Raw genomic sequence first — 20,594 nt, 5'->3', positions numbered from 1 at the left:
CACACAGTCCCCACTGCTGGCAGCAGCACCAGGCGGCAGGCACTTGGGGTGCTTGTGGTCTGCACGGGTGCAGCCGCCCAGGGGCTCCAGCTTGTTCTGGGAGATGCATGTGGCAGCAAGGAGCTGAGCCAGTCAGGCTCACCTCTTATCACACAGGGCTCATGTGCAGCTCCCTGGACTTGTGCACTACCAGAGGGAAGCCCCATGCAATGGAGCTGGTTGCCTTCCGTGCTCCCTACTGCCACTTGCAGATCCTGGCACCTCTTTCCCCCCTCCAGGAGTACTTCTGGGGGCAAGGGGAGGGACTTCCAGTGGCTAAGGTCAGGGATTAGGGGGTGAGATTTTTAGTCTCAAGGTGGAAACCAGGGGGCAGGGCTACTTTTGTGGCCCTTGACAGCTTACCAAAACTCATTAAGTGGCCCTCCAGCTGAAATAATTGCCCACCCCTGTTGTAGACTTATTCATTCAGAGGGGTATGACATTTTGTAGACTTTGTCAGATACTATGTGGAGAATAGAGAAAAACTGGATATTTGATTAGTGAAAAGCCTAGCTAAGGCTAAAACCACACTGAAATTTTTTTGCCAGAATAGCACTTTGTTAGGGGTGTGATATGTTTAACTTACCTTATGTTGATACAAAAAAAAATCACCAGCAAAACTGTTCTTGCTTGTACGGTTTATTCCATTCAGGCAAGTGGCATAAGATATATTAGTAAAACAAGTTCTTGCTACACTAGAAGGGTTTGCCAGGTACAGTTGTATCAGCATACCACTTCTAGTATAGACTAAGCTCTGAGTTTATAATATTTTTTTTTTCCTCCCACCAGCCTTGTAAATCTTAATCTGGCTGTAAGAGAGGGAGCTAGAGAATCAAGTGTACCTTTTTCTAAAGAAATGAGATCGAACAATATTTATATATTCATATGAGAAGCATGGGAAACAAGCATGAAGAACTGGAAGTACTGCCATAGGTGGATAGAACTTGTACAGACAGCACATGCAAGGGGTGGGGGAAAGGATGAAATGTTGCCTTAGTTATAATGGTTTTGTACTAATAAGTAATACTGTCCTTTCCTCATATATATGCCATTGCCTTATGCACTTGTTCTGAGGTGTAGTGTGAGGATGGAAGTAGGCTTGTTAATACCTCTGGGTGAAGGTCAGAGGGGTGAAGAGCAAGGATTGTAGCCTAGTGGGCATCTGTTGTAGATCACCAAACCAGGGGAAAGAGACTAAGCATTCTTTAATCCTGGGGTGGCTAACCTGAAGTACGACTGCCACAAGTAGCACGAGCAGCCTCTGTGTGGGGTACGCTGCAGATTAGGGAGGGGACAAGGCAGTACGGCAGCAAATAAGGCAAGGGGCAGAAAGCAGCAACAGATCAGATGGGGAGCACAGGGCAGAAAGCAGAGAGCGTGTCAGGCAGGGAATACAGTTTAGCTCTGAAAGCAGAGCATCAGATTAGGCAGAAGAAGGGTATTGGAGTGGCATTCAGGGGCTGTAGGGCTAATTTGTGGTGCACCTGCAAAAAAAAAAAAGTTTAGAGCAGAGCTGCTCAGCCAGCTTATGGGCCAGATCTGGTCCCATAGGTATGTGGGGAGCTTCCATGGGTTGTAGGCCTGTGCGCTAGATCAGGCAACACGGAACCTGATCCTAGCAAGCAGGGCTGGGCAGTGGGGTCCTGATCCCAGTGTATGGGGCTGGGCAGGTGTGGGGCGCAGCCCCTGGGTCCTGATTCCATCACATGGGGTCAGATCCATTCCATGGACTGTCCCCACACCATTCATTTGCTTGTGGGTCAAAAAGTTAAGCACTGCTGGTTTTTGAGAATTGTGACGTGCATTGCTTTACGATCTAGATTCTGCTCTCCAGTCTAGCTTTTTGATGCTGCTTGTCACTTCAGAAACTAAGTGACTGCGTAAAGTAATACCCTGGCACAAGACGTGACTGAATTTTGAGAGGGTGGTGATTCTGAGCCCAACAGGTAAAAATGGAGGGGGGGGGGCAGATGTTTTGAGTATACTGTTCAAGGTTAGTGCATGTATGATATCTTCTTCAAAGTTGTGGAAGCAGTTTTACCGATAAATAGTTATTTTAAATTGGTGTCCATAAGCATGCTATCTGTAGAGAGAATTTCAGCTACCATTAATTTTAAATGCTGGACAGCTTTTTCTTGATTATTTGATATAAACCCCAAATAATAGTTGTGTTTCCAGCTTTTACTTGCTATTTTTTTCCTTTAAATGTTCCAACTAATCATTTTGGGAATTTTGACTCACTCAAAGGTTTTAGCACTGTATGATGTCTAGCTTACAGTTTTATGTTTTTCTTTCCATGCTTTTTGAAGTACGGCAAACTTTTTTTTTTATAGTTTCTGAAACTGCAAAGAAGAGAATGTGAAGTAATCATAAGGGGTGCACCAATAGAGATTTTTTGGGGCCAATACCAATGACCAATTTTTTTTTTTTTAAAGGGAGCCGTATCGCCCAATACCAATCTGACTGTCAACATGCAGCTGAGCAGCTTGGAGAGCAGCATTCAGCTGGTAAGTCTGTTGTGGGGGAAGGGGAAAGTGGGGAGGTAAGGGGCATGGGGGGCAGATCAAGGGCTCGTGGTGAGGGAAGGAGTGGGGCTGGGGCCCGTGCAGGGGCAGGCGCTGCACAGCCAGGGCAGAGCATGGGACAGAGCTGTGAGTGGCTCGTCCAGTGGTGCGTGGAGGAGGTGGTGGCTCTTGCTGGCATGCGCCCCCTGGGTGGGCTGCCACTGTGCTGGCTGGGGCTGGGGACAGCACCAAGCTCTTTCTGGCGGGGGGCTGGGCTGCATTCAGGAGCAGCAGTGGCACTGCTGGGACAAGGGTTGGGGGGGCTGCAGCCACCCCAAAATTTGGCATAGCCCCCTCATGGCCCCCCTCCCAGTACCACCACTGCCCACCCCAAGCACAGCCTGGTTCAACCTCTCACCGGGAAGAACCTGGCACTGCCCCAGCCCTCGCCCCAGGGGCAGATCTGGGGGCACATGCCCCCCCACGCCTTCCCGGGGTGAATGTAGTGGCAGGAGTTGCACCCCCTGGGATGAGCCACTTGTGGCTCCATCCCGCGCCCCACCTTGGCTGTGCAGTGCCAGCCCCACTCCCTCCCTCATTGCTGGGGCCTCGCCCTGCCGCTCCCCCCCCCCCCCCCTCCCACCCCCCCCCAGCCTCTTCCCTCACAACAGACTTTCCAAGCAGACCTGGCTGCTCTCTATGCTACCAGGCTGTTCTCCTGGCCACCTGTGTTCTGCGCTGCAGTTGAGCGCATGCACGTGGCATTTATCGGCCACATCAGCCAAAAAAAGGGCCAGTTGCCAATACCGTCAATTTTCCTTTTATCAGTGCCAATCCAATATGGGACCAGTGTATTGGTGCACCTCTAGTAATGATTTAGTACGTGGATGCTCAACACCTGGCTGATGGAGCCATGAGAGCTGGCCCATGGGACTCGCCATGGATAGGAAATTTGGCAGTGGGGAAGGTACCCAGGAATTTAGTGGGGGAGGTGGCAATTAGTACTGCCTTCCTCCCCCACTACCAAATTTCCAAGCATTGTGGTCAGATCAGGCCCAGACTGGGCTTGTTGCCATGTGGTCAGATTACACCCAGGCAGGGCTGTAGAAGGGACTAGCACCTCCCCTCTGGTTTGTGGGGCAGAAAGCACCACTAGTGTATATGTATAGTGCATTTGAGGAAATATACAGCTGCCTTTTATGCATGAGCTGTGTAAAGAAGAGACTTTCCCAGGATAGTTTTTGCTCAATAATGGAGAAGAGTACATGGTTTCCTTTTTTAAATGTGATCTGTTTTCTCTGTCTAGTTTCAAAGTGTTTTTTTTTTAGGTTTGTCGCTGTTGCCTGGGTACAGCTGAAGGAGTACAGAGGCAAGGTTTGTTTTATGAGGGAGGTGTCTATGTCAAGACAGTAACAGTTCTGTGGAAAGGATGCTAGAATGATTTTTTTTCAGACAATTCCAGGCTTGGTGCCTCCCACAGCTATAACTGTATGTGACCTCTGTCTTCTCCAGTGGTGCTGTTGATATTGCTCATATCGCTACTGTGAACTGAAATGGCCTCATTGCTATCTCTGGTCTGAAGGTCTCTGGGTGAGTGGTGTTCTGACCCAAAATAATGTAAAAACTGCCTAAAATAAAATCTAAATGTCTGTAGTCAGCATTTTCTTGGGGACACCACAGAACATTATTTGGGAGCAACTTTCTCTAGATTTCTTTCCACATGGCAATACAAAATCCTAACTTGCATTTCCAAATGCTTGTCTTGTTGTGGATTTTCTTCTCTGTGGGTCTGGTTTCCTGTTACATGGCTTTAGTCTCCAGTCAGACACAAGTTTTATATCATTGTCACTTATTCAAGTCAGTGCAATAGTGGTATAAGTCTGGTGTCACTGGGTGCATCTACATGTGTGGTTTACTGTGGAGTTGACTAATTAGCTCCACAGTAAAGTGTCACAGTCTACATGTGTACTGGTATTAGGGTGCAGTGAACTAATCAACTTCACTGTAGTATAGTACTGTTGGGGACAGTGCTATCCTATGGCAGAGTACTTTTAATGTGCCAAAATGCATGTGTAGATGCTAACCAAGTCCGTTAATTGCACCTGGTCAGCCCAAGCAGCTGGGGACCAGAACCCCAGGTCCTGCCAGCCCCCACACTGCCACCTGGAGCCCGGGGCTGGCCCCTTCCTGTCCCCTTGGCAGCCTGGGGTTGGTTTACCCTGGCGCTACTTGCTGCAGTCCTAGGTGCACACATGAATGCTGTGCCTGGGAACAGTTAATTCTAGTGCAAACTGCTGTGGAGTTTATCACATGGCCTGTAGATGCACCCACCAAGTAGAAAAATGACAGGCTTGATCTAAATCACTAGTAAATGTTGGAGCTAAATTTTGGTTGGAGTACTGTCTAGGTCAGGTGTCAACAACCTTATCTTTATCTAGGTAGCTAGCTAGCTAGCTAGCTAGCTATCAGTACAGATATATCTGATACCTCTAAAGACTACCTTGAGAAGTTCAGTTATCAGACTGAGAGCAAAATTGTCCCTAGTTATAATAACTAACCAAGACCTCTTTGGTATCCAGCTTGTAGTCTCCAGTGACCATCATAGTTTAATACATCCTATAGCTCAATTTTGGAAGTTAGGTTTTGATTTTTTTTTCAAAAATTGAATAGGGAAAGCAAAAGGTTGATTTATTGCATATTCTCCAACCCTTTTTATAAAACCTTCAAGTGGATCTGAGCTGCCTCAGTTGTTTGAAATACCCCCTCCGTAATCCAGCTTTATTTCGGAAGACTGGATCAAGCTTCACAGGTATAGAGGGCATGTTTTAGTGTTGGGGGGTGGTGGAAATGAGCTAGTTTTTGTCTGTAGCAGAATGCTGATCTTCTCCCCTGGGTGTCTTGTGTTCAGAATTTAAAAAAAGAACATGTCTTGATATTTAAAGTACTCTCACATGTAAAATCGTTCTCTGTGTGAACGTAGAAGCAATTTCAAAGGTCTGTCCTGCTTGAAGACCAGGCTTTTTTTTTTTTTTTAAGATATGTACCTTATTAAAATGAAGTGTAAGTTTGGCGATTCTTTTCTTCAGGTTGTTTGGACTGGTTCTTTAAAGTGACACTATGGACACCTAAATCTGTGCTTAGGGGAAAAAGATGGGGAGTTAGCAGGAAGTAACTAGAAAGTTATGGCCGAGTCACCTGCTTAATTGTATGGACGGTACCCTCAAGATTGCTGTGGATTTAGCAACAATGTGCTTGAAGTTTCTGAACTCTGAAGTTATTCCAGAATTGTGTCTCTTGTTCATTTTTTCAGATTGCTAAGAAGACCCGAACCCCAACATCTGGCCCAGTGATCACCAAGCTGATCTTTGCAAAGCCAATTAATAGCAAAGCAGTTACAGGACAGACAACTCAAGTGTCACCAGTCATTGCAGGTTGTACTACTTTTAGACTTGTTTTGCTGTACTCTTTCTCAAAGGCTGTGGAGAGTGAGGAAGATGCAGAATAAAAATCTGTCTGGTCTCTGATTGAATGTGTGTAGCTTTTGATACCACCCAAAGCATAAAACATTTCAGAATATCCAAAGTTTAATAGAATATGCATAGATTGACGTTTGACTGCTTAATGTTAAAAGGAGAAGGGAATGTGCAGCTGGGATATACTATAGTTCAGTCATTTAAACTGCTGCTTGCTTCATCTTTAGTTGGATGTTTGAAAATAGCTAATAAAAACTAAACCAGTCAGACGTGGACAAATCAGCATTACTTTTTATGCAAAATTCCTGTGTCCGAGACTCAAGCAGTTTGAAATTGTTGCAAACAGTCATGTAAACAAGAACCAGTGAACTGCAACTTTATTAACAATGTTGGCTTTTTTTGCTTAAAGCAGTGGGGACAACCTTTTTGGCAGGTGTGCCACAAATTAGCCCTATACCCTCCTTGAGTGACGGTCCCGTACCCTTCTTTGCCTGACCAGCTGCTACTGCTTTCTTCTCCCTGCCCTGTGCTCCTTGTGCCACATACCACGCACAAAAGCTGCCCATGTTGCTTGTAGCAGTTTGGGCACCCCAGCTGTAAGTCTGGAATGAATTCTTTGAGTCTGGGGGAGCCAGTCGTGTCAGCACAGAGTTGGAGCTGGTTTTTAGTAAGTGTGTTGGGCCACACTTTTATTTTTGAATCCTGTGCTCTAATAGCAGTCCCAACAATACAATCATCTGGACACCTAATCATGCATCTAATTTCAGAAAATAAGTTAAAAAGTAGCTATGGTGCTGAGTCTTCTGGCTAATAGTTATGGTTGTTCAGTTCATCTTCAATTATTTTTCACAAAATACTTTTTCTTTTCCCTACTACTAGATGAAGTTATACAAAGCAAGGCAATAGACTAAACTTGTTGTGCAAAAACTTATAGCAAATGTGCAAAGTAAACAAACTAGAAAAAGCAACTCCCTCTACCACCCCATCTCTTCCACTTAACATACAGACATTCAACAATTGTCTGGTAAAATATTTCAAATAAGAGTGTGACTTTTGAAAGTTTACTGTACCCTTTTCATGCAATTGTACAAATATGTTGTGCACAGAGGTGCTCGCAAGTAGGTGGCCATGCTGAAAGAGCCACTGAAGCCTACAGTCTTGCAAAGACTAAGCAAGATGGTGACTGTATTTGTCCTTAAAAAAACACATCCGTCTGTGCAAAGATTGTTGTTGACTTAATGAAAGCTTTGTATAATGAGAATTGCAGCCATTGTGGCAGTAGTGTAACTAGGGCAGGGCGATAGGGGCAAGTGCCCTGGGTGCCCACAAGGGTGGGAAGCGCAAAGAAAACCGCTTTTGCTATAGCTGTGATGGCAGCAGCATTGGAACCGGAAGCTGCTGCCCCTCTAGCACAGGTGCCCTGCCTTGTTACATTGCTGCCTTGTGGTGCTGCCTGTTCCCTGCACCTACCCCTGTTTCTCAGGGTAAGTTGCATTCCTTTGTCTTTAGAAGATTTCCTTGCTTTCCTGAAAGAAAGTAGCTTTTACTTTTCTTTCCCCTCTGTCCTCACTCACAATTCCCCATCTAAAATTTGGCCGTATACTTTTCTACATGGAAATCAAACTGTTTCATACAACTTCTAATTCAGCTTTCTTTAAAAACAAAATAAACCCTGCAACCTTATTCCATTTCCATTAACAATGCATGAAATATTGGAAATTAGGAAAGATCTGAATGATAAGAAAAACAGTACGTATAATAGCATATCATTATTATTTCTGTGAAGCTTGTCCCCTAAACTGATGGAACATCTCACATCAGAACACAGAATTGAAACTGACACACAATTCAGTTAAAAATCCTATTTTAACTTTTTTTCTTTTAAACCAATATGCTAGAGAATCAAGACTACTTTTCTCCAGTCCCTGCAAGAGAAGTATCACTGGTAGGTTCAACTGCTTCTCTGAAAAAAGAAAAATATTTTTAAAGATGCATCCACCCACTTTGCCAGCTCTGAGAGTTTCTGATTGTCAGCTTACAGGGAAAGTGTGACACATGGCTTTTGCTTACTATCTAATATTTTTTAAAGTTGAGTGGGACTGTATTAACTTTTACTTCAATTTCATGATGTATGAAGTAAATTTAAGTGGCCAACCTTCCACTTAGGAAGGGAGAATGGGAGGAGGTACTTAGGGAACGGACAGAGGAGGGAAAAGCTGCTGTCTTTAGAAAAAACATACTGGAAACATTATGGAAGGTAATATTCTTATGCTTTATTTGTAAGAATATATATATTAATTTGAGGGTGGCTGGCAACATTGTTGTTTTGTTACTGACATGGCATATGTTAGAGAACATGTTGATAGAATCAGGTTTGTAATGTACTTACAGGGGAGAGGAATTTTCTGCTAGGGTAGTGCCATTTCTGGGGGACTGCAGCACACTGACCTACCTGTCGTCTTACTGCTTAATATTTTTGTTATTGTTTTCTCTTTTTTTTTATTTTCAACCCTGGCTTATGTAACAAATTACATTTCTTTTATTTGGTGCCTTTGTGCAACAAGTACATTGCTGTAGTTTGGGGAGTGATATGTTGTTCCAAGTGGAGTTCCCTTTGACATTAAGTTTGTGTAGTGGTGCTTTGTTGACATCTCGGTGTCTCCAGTGAATCTTAACCAGGGTGCCTTGAGATCCTTTCAAAGGTACTGCAAAGTGTCATACAATGTTAGCACTGTTAGGTGTGCACGCACAATCCACAACATCAATCCAGAGATTTCCAATAGGAATTCATGGTGTTAAAAACACTCTGACTTGCTGGGGTCTTCCTGAGTTCTTTGCAACAGAATTGCTGTAGTATTTTTCTGAAGTCAAAAAAGTGAAAACTAAGAGCTGGCACTTTGAGGGATACCTGGAGTCTATCAAGGGTGCACTGAATCTGAGAAGGTTAAGAACCAGTGGTCTGTTTTCTGACTCAATGGCCACTACTCCCTTTTATTTCTTTTAGCCTTATACTTCTTTGTACTCTCACCATTTCCCCCTCCCCATTAAGTCCTGATCCAGTTCCCACAGAAATTAGTTGACACTGTTTTTCATGACTTCACTGAATGTTAGATCAGGACCCAGAAGCCACAAATTGCCCTGGATGATCTTTCATTAGTTGTTTGATTAGCCTTGGCTCCCTGTTCCCATAGAATTCAGGTAAAGGTTGTGGAAGAAGGGAAATTTGGGCTGATGAGCTGCAGCTTGCATTGTGTGGCCCTGTATACATGACCTGTTCCTATGGGCTGCTGCAGGAGCACAGTGAAGAGAGGCAGATCATTCCTGAAGAGCTACCTGCCACTTCATCTACAAGCACAGAACCATCTGTCATGGAGGGAGGTTCATGTTGATCTGGAGGGATGCATTTCTTTAGCCACCTCAGTCCTTCTTCTCTGCTCCATGTATTCCTAGAACTAGTTTGGTGTGTCCCTCTGGGAAACAACAGTTGCAGTTTTGCTCTAGAGCCTGCTAGAGCAGGATTTTTTGTGGAGCTATAAAACATGACCTGAGGAGGAATGTCCTGCATTCAAAAGTTTGTCTAACTCTATCCCAACTACATAATTCACACAGTAAAAGATATCACCCTAGGAAATCCTTACCTCATTTATAAAAAGTAATATAACATGATAGAGGCTGGCAAAGTGTAGGCCTAATTGTATCCCTTGCATGTGACTAAAAATGGTATCATAAGTTGGGTTAAAATGTGTAGAAGCTGCACATCAAGAAGTGTCTTAATTTTTTCCCAAATGAAAGAGAGCAAGTCCTTTATGGGAACAATGGTAGTCTCCATACAAAAACCAAAGCGATGGCAAATGTGGTTGGATGGGCTTCACAATATGTTCTTCTTAGGACAGGGGATGTATGAGAGAGATGTCATGTGAAAAATATCCAAGAGAGAAAGAGGTGCACCCCCTCCCAATCTGGTAAGGAGGTGTGTGGGACTGGTAAATACAGCCTTGAGAAAAAGCTGAGAGAGAGGAATTTGGAGCTATGACCAAAGGAACTATCTCTTGCTGTTTTGATTCCTGATGTTTGGAGAAACTGGACTCTGTATATTATTTATAAATAAATAGAATCCTATAAAAGATGCTGCCAAGTTCTTCACCTACCTAAAGCAACTGCAGAACTCCAAATTTTGGCTAACTACTTGGGTCCAAAAGGAGTAATATTGGTTTTGGCTGTTGCTAAGAAGCTGGTAAAAGTACAGAAGTATTGCATAATTAATGTGAGCATTGTGGAGGGAAGGGGAGCAGTTGTATCCCTAACTGGCAAATTCTCTTCCTAGCATGAAGTTAGCTCCAGACAAGTCTTCTGCTGCCATCCTGTCTGTCCTGTGTTCTCTTCTGTGGCATCAGGGTGTAGTCAGACTTTAACTTGCTGGTGTTAATCTTTAAAGGAAGTGATTCTGTGAACCCTCCCTGTTCTCAAATATCAACTGGCATCACCATCTCATTTGTGTTTAAGCTTGATTACACTGGCTGCTTTGGAAAGAACAGTTTGTGTATTCAAGTTGCAGGTGTGTATGGCATGTTTTACAGCAACATTACTCATTTATTTACAAATACCAACATATGAGAAATCAAACCTAAAGGAATAAAATTGCAGCTTGATTATACAGATGAACCTGCAAAGTAGTTCTCTAATTCCTCTAAGAAATTCCATTATTTATTTTTAAAAACAGTATCCCCAGAAAAGATCCCTTACTGTGCTGATCACTTTTCTAAATGTGCTCCGATTCCTAAAGAACTGCAAAGGCTCTTCTGGATGCTTGTATATCAGGCATTGAGGCTGTTGGTAGTAAGTCAGTTGCCAAAACTAGGTTTGTTTGGGTTTTTTTTGCATAGGGTACTGTGACATTGGAGTAGAACAGAGAAGACTAGAACTTAGTTCTAGGAGTAAGGCATATTTAGTGAAGTCTATTTAAAATACCAGCGTAAATTTGCCTTTTCACAGGATATATAGACGTGACATTTATTTGGAAAACAATCCAAAGCAATGCTTTTTCCTTCTAAAGTTGCATTTCCTTGCCTATTAAACATGACCTGCATAACATTGGTGTTGCACCACTGATATCAAGGGAAATATCCTTTTGAGGTGGGGCCAAGAGACTGCTAGCACCCAGGATTTCTAAATAACCTTTTGCTTGAAAGGCTGTTATAAAGAAACAGAAGATTAATTAAATTGTTAATGTCTATTATCTTCAGGTAGGGTTCTTTCACAGACTGCTCCAGGAACACCACCAAAGACGATAACAATTTCTGAGAGCGGAGTTATTGGGTCATCTTTAAGTTCAGCAACACAACAGACACCAAATAAGATAGCTATCTCTCCATTGAAGTCCCCCAATAAGGTAAGGTCCCGAGTGTAGCTCCCCCCTTTCATCTTGTTCTGTGTTTGGTTCTTGAAGTTCCTATTTAAGTTTTCCTTGTTCTCATCCAACTCTTCAAGGGCCTGTTGCCACAAAGTGCTGCTAATCTGTTACAGTTCTTAGAAGTTAATTTAAAGCTAAATATAACCTAATTGGTTCTGTTGTGTTTTGTTTTTAAAAATGTGCATTATTCTAACCTCTGATTTTTCTTTCCTGACACTTCTTGTGTTTATTAGCTTTGTCAGGTCCCTCCCAAGTAAGCTATATGATCTAGAATAGATAGCATTTTCTTCCAGACCTGCTGTCATGAGTTGTCAAAAGGCTGTTTCATTTTCAAGAATAGATCTTGGTGACTCCACAAAAATAAAAATAACCCCACCCCTCAAGCCGAGCAGTACCCAGGAGGTAGCTGCACCAAGAACAGCCCCACCAGGAAGCAGTGCATGCTGGCTGGGGCCAGGACAGGCAGAAGCACAGCAAGGGCTGCCCTGGGCAGGAGCAGACAGGGCTAAGCCCCATTGAGTGCCATGGGCCAGATCTGACCCACGGGCTGTATTTTGCCTAGCCCTGGTCTAAATGTATTGTGTTCCAGGTGCTCAGGCTTAATCTCAGGGGGAAAAAACAAGTTCTGAGAGGAATATACAATGAAAATAGTTGTCAAATCAATGGCTTTATAAACCTTATTGAATGTGTATGAATGTTGGGTACTCTTGCCTCAGTATAAAGGCAAAGATGGACCCAGCTGATGAGTACATCTTTGTTCCCAGTTCTTTTCCCTTTTCCTTCCTTAACAATTTGTTAAGCCTTATCTACACTAGCTTTTTTTCTTCAACATCTCTCCTATTTCCAAAGTGTCCGTCCTATCTCTGTGCTTCTGCAGTTAACAGCTCTCAGTGGAGAGGCAGGTAGAATGGTGGTAGAAGACTGTAAATAAAAAGCCCAAAGTCTCCAGGGAAGGTGTCATTCTTGAGCCTTGTTGATTTTAAAGGGGTTTGGTATAATCCCAGACATTTTTTCTTAGATGTTTTTATAACAGTGACTTCTGATGAGAGATGACATTTTTGTAACATCTATCATATGATTCTTCAATCAGTTCAGGATTGTTTTCTTTTATACAGTTTGGATAAATCGCCTGTGGTTATTTCTTCTATATTCCTTGCAGTTCGTTTCCTGGCCTAGCCTCCCCTTTCCTCTTCCGTGTAGCGCACAATAGCCTGCACTGGTATCTCAGGGTCCCCTATTCCCAGGTACTTGAGGCTGGAACAAGAGTACCTTTTTGAAATGCTAATTAACTTCCTTTCAAATCTTTGTGCTTGCTGTAAGGTTAAATGGAAAACAGCTCTTTAAAGAGGCACTGGTTCTATTTTTTTCCATGATGTCTTTCACCCTGTGTCTAGTACAAATTGTTGATTGATTAAACAGTCTGTCATAACTATTGAAACCTTTGCATATGCATAGACAGTATTTACAATTATTTTTTTCACAAACTTTTTTTTAAATCCAATCCAAAGGGTAGAAATTAAGGCATATTTGACACTTCCTAAGAGAAGTTATAAAAGACCCATTCCTTGAGTCATCCAGTCTAATGTATGTTATTCTAAGACCATTTAACATCGTGAAACAGTCCTTCGCTGGCTTGGATGCCTTTTCCATCTTTTCTTTCCGTTTTATCTGGATCCTGCAGAAATTAAATAAAAACCACTACATCTCTGAAACTTCTACCCCATATATCTCTAGTGATTGGAAACACACGCACACTATAGTAGCTATTAGTGTTTTGACACTTTCTGAGTGCATCAATTACATGAATAATTTGCATATGAAAACAGCCAGTTTATGGAACACTCGTATGAAGGACCATTGATATGCATGGCAGTGCACAGAGAAGTTAAATAACTGTTCCTTGCTCTGAGGTGTTTGTTATACCCGGCTCCGTTATTTGAAATGAGCAGTTTTGCAATTTTCTTCAGTAGAAGCAGGATGGGAGACTTGGTACAGATAAAGAGTACTGTGGGAAGGGGTAGGGAGAAAAACTTATACACCATAAAGTTAGGGGGGCTTGCATGTGCCACAGGGTGGACTTCTTGTTGACTCCTCCTTTGTATACCCTATGTTTTTAGACTTAAGTAGCCGTGGGAGTGAGGGACATTGTTGGAGAGAGGATAGGGAAGAGAGATCTGTAGAGAGGTGTCTCATGCTCTGTTTCAGATTCATGCCACTGAAGGCAGCGATGTAAGAATGAAAGTTTTCCTTCATTGGCATTACTAAGGGATCAATGTAGCATTGCACAAATATAGGGGGATTGTTATTCTGTCTCTTAAGTGGGGTGTGTGTGTGTGTAGAGAGAGGATAAAATCTACATAAAATAAGCGATAGAAAATTACCAGTCAAAAGGTTCTTTCAATTATAGTTTGAGTATACTGCAGAACAGAGACAAATGCACACAATGTAATGACTTCAGGGATCTCGTATATAAAAAAGAAAGCAGATGAAACACTTAAAATAGTAGGATGTTGAGGGTTTGAAAAGTAACAGATTTACAACACAAGCAATTTAAATACTTTGTTCTCTCCAAAAATCTGTTAAGAAAATCTGGCCTCTCTGGCTTGCATACATATATCTAAAACTGAGTTTAGGAAATACCAATGAAATCCCTTTATTCTGAATCTGTTAACATTGTAAATCTGAAATCTGGGTGGATTTTTTCCCCATTTTTCTGTTTGTGAGGAAAGAGAAAATGCATGGATGCTATGTATAAAGATGTTCACTAGAAAATGCAATTTGGAAATTTTGTCTTAGGCTACCATATAAAAGGTTTTCCAAGTAATATCCCTATTGCCTTTCTAAGCTGCCTTTTACTTTGCATGTACTGTGGCAATGCATGTACTGTGGCAATATCATTTGTTCTAATGTGTTCATGTATGTGTCCACCTGCACTCAGGAGGTATTACAGTTCTGTTGGATGGAGTTTTGGTAAACTTGGTATTCTTAATTAAGTTGGGAGAGGGACAGGACACATTGATGTAGCAAACTATAATGTGTTTGCTGGCAGTGCACTGAAGGATCTCTAGTAGCATGAAATTGAAATTGTTTGCTGTGCAGTGATATTTTGTTTGTTTGTTTTGTTTTTAATAATTTTTAACTAGCTTCTTCATTTTGTTCAGCAGCTAACAGTGGTGTCAGTGGCCTCTCAGCCTTCAAACTCCCCCCAGAAGGCTGTGGGTGTTCCCCTGAATGTAGCCTTAGGACAGCAGATCCTGACAGTGCAGCAGCCAACATCCTCTTCCCCTGGCAAGGCCTTAGTCAACCACACAACTGCTCAGGTATATAGTGACTTTCCTTATGCTCTATGGTTTTCTCTTCTATCATGTCCCAGCTTCTCTTTCCATTGACAGGGTAGCCAGATGCCACTTGTTAGCAAGCTGTCACTGTGTGAGTGTTAATGAGTTGTGCCAAACAACATAAGCATCACCCTGTGAAGAAGGCAATTTCACCCTCTAAAGATGAATGCTATTAACTCTGATTGCACTAAGGAGGCCAACCAAAAAAAAAGTGTATCAAAACTAGGAAGTTGAATCGCCCGTTAGTTGGAATAACAGAAGATAAAGCAATTAAATGTGTGAGAGAGCTTCTAATCTTGTTATGCCAGTAACTGTAGAAAGTTTGTTTTTGTGGGGGGTTGACCTAACAAAATTTGCTTGTATAGGTTACTTTTTATCCTTTAAATATAGTACATAATACTATTATTATGTTCAGAATTCAGGGCTTTGATGCGTTTTGTGTGTACAGGTATGTGTAGGTCCTGTTTTTCATGGATCAGACTCTGATTTGTAGAGCCGTACCATTACTTGGCATGAAACTTTCTTCTGTCAAATGGTAGCGGTGTTCAAACATACACGTTTGGAAGAGGTTCATCCAATGAAGGTTTTCAAGGTTTTCAGGCTGCTGAATACAATATAGTAGCAGCAACAGCCTTAATTATGGGGGAATTATGATTATTATTATTTTTCCCATCCAATCTTTCACATCGTGTGGTAAATGAAGGAGGAGTGTTGCATTAAAATATAGAGCAAGACCACGTAATCCCTCTGGGAAACAGACTTTTCATTCAAAAGAGCCAATTGATTTGTTGCTTGTTTGATGTCGGCTCTGTTAATTTTTCTCTTTGTTTTTCTGTTTGTTTGGTTTTTTGTTTTGGCTATTAAGCTGCCCCTATTCCAGATCCCAACTGTGCAGCCACTTCATATGTGGAACAGTCTTTGAACATAATGGTATTTTTGTCCCCAGAGTGACTGTACAGTTGAGCCTATAGCAAGGATCAAGTCACTAGCCTTTGGCTTTGCATTGCAAGAGCCAGTAGCCTCAGTACCCAGCCCTTCTGCCACATATCACTCTTATAACTGAAGGTATTTGTTACTTTCATCATGATTGTACTATTTGAGCATTATCAGATAGGTGGTATTATCTGTTATGTATAGTTTTGTTTCAGTAAGGACTAGTAGAAAAGATCTCAGAGCATGGCTGAATAACTTGGAATTTCAAAATCAGATGACAGTCAATATGTCTAAATAGTAAGGACTGACAAATGAACAAAAGTGTGGATAGAGAGTTGAGGTATCACTTTGTCAAAGCAGCAGCATTTATCTCAGTGTGGTGTGTTCCATACCATATGTTGTATTGTCTCTAAGAGCCTTGATCTTGAAGATCCTGTTAAATTAATGTAGGGGATTTCTGATTGCTTTAAAAAAAAAAAAAAAAAAAAAAGTGTTGGAATCTGACATTTGCTGAACTCACTCTTAACTTTCCTTGCTTTATCCAGCATCACATGTACCCCCGCATTTGTAGGATAAGTTAATTTTTCACTCACAAGAGGAGTCCATGCTGAAAATGAGAAAAGCCATCCCTGATTCTTTCTGGTACACAAGAGAAGAGTGTTTTTCCAGACTGCTATGCCTATATTAGATGAGACTCCCTTGCAGATTATAGATGATGATGATTGTGCGGGCCGGTTCCCGATCCCATCCTCGCCATGTGCGAGCCGGGCCCGTCTTTGCGCATGCGGACTGTGGCCAGCAGCCCGGGCACGCGGGGCTGGAGAAAACTGCGGGGCGGTAAGGTATATGCGTGAGCTAGAATCAGTTATGGAGGCGTAATGGTTGATTGAAAAGATTATTTACTTACACCGAAGATGGTCGTGGTGTAGGCTGGACAGCTTTCCAGGCGCAGCTCCGCTTGAGTCCTCGTTGGAGGACTCTGACAAACTTGGTTCTTTGACCCCGGAGTGGTTTAGGCTCTGCGGGTTCGGCAATTCTTTCCTCACGGAGTAGCTGAATCTCCGTGGGTTCTGTTCAGTTCCCAGGTCCCCCGGAGCTGTTAAGACTCCATGGGTTCGAAAATTGGGTATATAGGATCTTCACACAGCACGAAGTCTCCTCCTCCTGGCGAGTTCTGTATCTCTCCAGGTTTCCTCTCTCTCCGACTTGGGCGGAAACTACCCAAGCCTTTTGTACGGCTAGCAAGCCAATAGCTAGCCGCCACGTATGCCTACATTTAGAACCGGCCAATAATGTGGCATGAATCTAAATACAAATGGCAGGAACTCCTTTGCACTGTGCATCACTATGATGCAAAAGAAATTCACCTTGCAAAGAAGGCTACAAACGGCGGGAAATACTCTTTTGCACGCGGGTTCTTCTATTGCAGCAGAAAACTCCACCATGGAAAGAAGCTGTAATTTTAGCGGGAACATAATTTAGCGTTGCCGAAGCACGCACAAACAACAAATCACAACTTTGGGTTGTGACGATGATGATGATGGATTTTCATGTAGCAGCTATTTGCTTGATAGCCCGGAAAGCTTGAGTATAATACATGCTCACATACATAAGAGGCTTTATACTTCGGAATTTAGGGAATTGTGGAGTCTGGATCAGCTTGCCCATCCTGAAGTTTGGGAATTAGCTCTGGGACCTCTTGTGATGGAATACAAAACAGTGTCATATGACTCCGTTAGTTGGTCCCTTCTGTTGTTGTTCTTGCTGGATTTTGGGGGTCCCCCTCCCTGTTTTTAAATATACTGTATTTACTGAGATTTTTTTATGCCTCACTTATCATGGGGGGAGGAAAGCTCCTCATCTTACATTTCCATACAAAGAAACCTCATTGAATACATTGTCTATCATTAAACTGCTGCCAAAAGTAGCCTGTGCTTAATAATGAATTTGACTAAATGCTGGCAACACTGAGCATGGCCATAAAACATATGGCCCATATTGGGCAAACATACTGATGGGGAAACCCTTCTTAACTACTATTTATTTATTTACAAAATTTTGTTAAAAATGCACTTATCACCTTACACTTACAAAGTTTTACATATTGAACATCCGTGTGTGTGTGCGCGTGTACATGTGTTGATTTTTGTCTCAGGCCAAATTAGCCAAATCAGTTCTGAATTCTATTGACTGAGCTGAGCTCACTCATTCAAGTCTGTGGCACTACCATCAACAAATATCCTACCCCCCCCAGACTCTTCAGCCTGGGGCTTCAGATGCTCCCAAGTCCATAGCAGGCATCCTACATGCAAGTCCCAAGCCCAGAGGCCTTGGGGTTCAGATGCCCCCTAGTCTGGCCTTCCTCTAGCTGAAAAGTCTTGAGCATCCTTGTTTCTTTTTTTTTTTTTTCTTTCTTCCATTTCATGTTCCAGGTCAAATTAGCTAAATCCATTCTGAAACCTATCGATTAAGCAGAATTCAATCATTCAGATTCAATCATGTAGTGTTACCACCCTTGTTTTACCAAATGCAATCCATCTGAATAAGATGCATGGTGGTAGTGCTCACTGAGCATAGTTCCCCTCAGCACTAATTCTTAAAAGTTATGGTGAGCTGCTACATAGACTGTTTCAACTTTCTTTTCAGTCCCACAGTTCAGCTGCACCTGACTTCCTTTCCCACTTCCAATGATTTCTGTTTCTTCACTAGCTTTAAATGTCTGGCAAACATCACCAGTCGGGGCCCCAAACAGTTCACCCCAGAATCTCTCTGTCACCCCTTCTAATTGTATATGAATAGTGTGGCCCCACCCTCCACAAGGTGAAGCCAGACCACATTGTTCTGCGCTTCTTCTGCATATAAATATTTGGAGGATCCCAGGACTCATGACAAGAACACCCAGTTCCAGTCATGAGTGGGGGGCTAACTAACACATGGATCCTTTGTGGGAGTATTTGGAGTGTACACACATACTGAGCAGTGCTGACCTGGTGTCACTATGGCTTGAAATGCTGTTGATTCTGCTGACCCTCTCCAGCCCAGTGAACTGTATACTAAATAATGAGCCTTTTTTGCTTTGGACTAATATCATACATAGTTCGTACATCTATAAATGGGTATAAAATTGCTGCTTAGAAGTGTGTTTATGGATTACTTATGCTAAAACTTGCAGCAGTTTCAAACTTGCAGACGGTCAATTCTGGATGAACTAAGACTATAGATACTATGTACAAATTACTACAGGTATGTTTATTTCAAGGTTAGTTTTTAAATTTGCTCCTCACTTCCACATGCTCAGGCAGAGCAGGGTCTGACGGTAATGGGGGGGCGGGGAAGGCTGCAAATGGAAGAAGTTGTCAGGGCAGAGTACAAGGGGGGGCTCCCTGACCCCCAGATTCATTTTCCCTGCAGTAGCAGTGGGAGGGGAACAAATTCAAGGCAAACCTCTAATAATTTTCTAGGTATAGAATCTAATTATGATGTCTGTAATTTTTATATATAGAATCTAATTATTGTGGGTTGTCTTATATTCAAATAAATATGGTAATCGTATAGTTTCATAGTAGCTAGGATCAGGAAGGACCTGAACAGATCATCTAGCCTGACCCCTGCCACAGGCAGGAATGAATGCTGGGTTCACAAGACCCCAGGCAGGAGATCATCCAACCTCCTCTTGAATTTGCCCAAGGTAGGGGTGAGGGCCACTTCCCTGGGAAGTTGGTTCCAGATTTTGGCCACCCTAACTGTAAAATACTGCCTTCTGATCTCTAACCTAAACCTATTCTCCATCAGCTTATGACCATTGTTCCTTGTCACCCCAGGTGGTGCTGGGGAGAAAAGGGCTCTACCTGTTTGCTGTTGATCTCCCCGATTTTTGAGTTTGTAAGCAGCCATCAGGTCCCCCCTCAGCCTCCTCTTGCTGAAGCTGAACAGGTTCAGGTCCTTCAGTCTCTCCTCGTAGTGCCTGTCCTGCTGCCCTCTCACCAAGCGGGTGGTCCTCCTCTGAACCCTCTCCAGGCTGGCCACATCCCTTTTTGAAGTGTGGCGCCCAGTACTGGACGCAGTACTCCAACTGCGGCCTCACCAAAGACGCATAGAGGGGGAGTATCACCTCTGTGCTTTCAAGAAGGGAACTCCCCAGCCTGTGTGTATGCTGTGGATTCCTTCTCCCAAGGTGCAGCACCCTGCATTTGTCTATGTTGAACCCCATCCTATTCTCATCTGCCCACTTTTGTAGTCTGTCTAAATCTAGTTGCAGCCTCTCTCTCCCTTCAAGCGTGTCCACCTCGCCCCACATCTTAGTGTCATCAGCAAACTTGGACAGCGTGCTTTCCACCCCCTCGTCCAAGTCGCTGATGAAGTTGGTAAACAGTGCAGGCCCGAGGACCGAGCCCTGGGGTACCCCACTGCTCGCATCTCGCCAGGTTGAATACAACCTATCCACCACTACTCTCTGGGTGCGCCCCATCAGCCAATTTTTTTTACCCATCCAACTGTGTAGGCATCAATGCCACAGTTGCTTAATTTATTGAAGAGGATGGGGTGAGAGACGGTGTCAAAGGCCTTCTTAAAGTCTAGTATTGGCTTCAATTTCTTATATTTTGGAGGGATTGTTGAACTCTCTGTCCCAGCAGGATGCTTATATGTAGCTGCCCTGTGTTACCAAACTTGTGTCAAAACCTTTGTAGGATGATACTAGGTGCTTTCACTTTGGTGCTTCTACTTTCTTTTCATTTTGCTTATAAGCCTGTCTTTTTAACTCTGTCTTGCTAAAATGAGAAATTCTACTTCGTCATGTACTTGGATATCTCCACCTTTTGCATTAGGTTTAGCAATAGACTTGATCGCCAACTTAAACGAAATACATTGCTTAGGAGCATCCCAGATGGGGGAGCTC

The 20,594-nt window shown here is 42.9% G+C and overlaps 1 protein-coding gene across 8 annotated transcripts in view; it reads left to right on the top strand.

Moving 5' to 3' along the window:
• Window positions 1-20,594, top strand: part of LIN54 (lin-54 DREAM MuvB core complex component) — a 78,392-nt gene that overhangs the window by 29,992 nt on the left and 27,806 nt on the right. For 7 of the 8 annotated variants that reach the window (XM_025193921.1, XM_025193923.1, XM_025193922.1 and 4 more), the window contains 3 exons: window positions 5,854-5,974; window positions 11,260-11,405; window positions 14,588-14,746. In XM_025193921.1, the coding sequence (XP_025049706.1) occupies window positions 5,854-5,974; window positions 11,260-11,405; window positions 14,588-14,746 (426 nt within the window). The remainder of the gene's footprint in view (window positions 1-5,853; window positions 5,975-11,259; window positions 11,406-14,587; window positions 14,747-20,594) is intronic. The other variant, XM_006037530.3, reaches the window with a different exon arrangement.

The sequence above is a fragment of the Alligator sinensis genome, unplaced genomic scaffold (genome assembly GCF_000455745.1).
Source record: "Alligator sinensis unplaced genomic scaffold, ASM45574v1 scaffold1384_1, whole genome shotgun sequence".
Taxonomy (NCBI): Eukaryota; Metazoa; Chordata; order Crocodylia; family Alligatoridae; genus Alligator; species Alligator sinensis.
The sequence above is the reverse complement of the archived record's forward strand: the minus strand, read 5'-3'. Positions and strand labels throughout refer to the sequence as shown.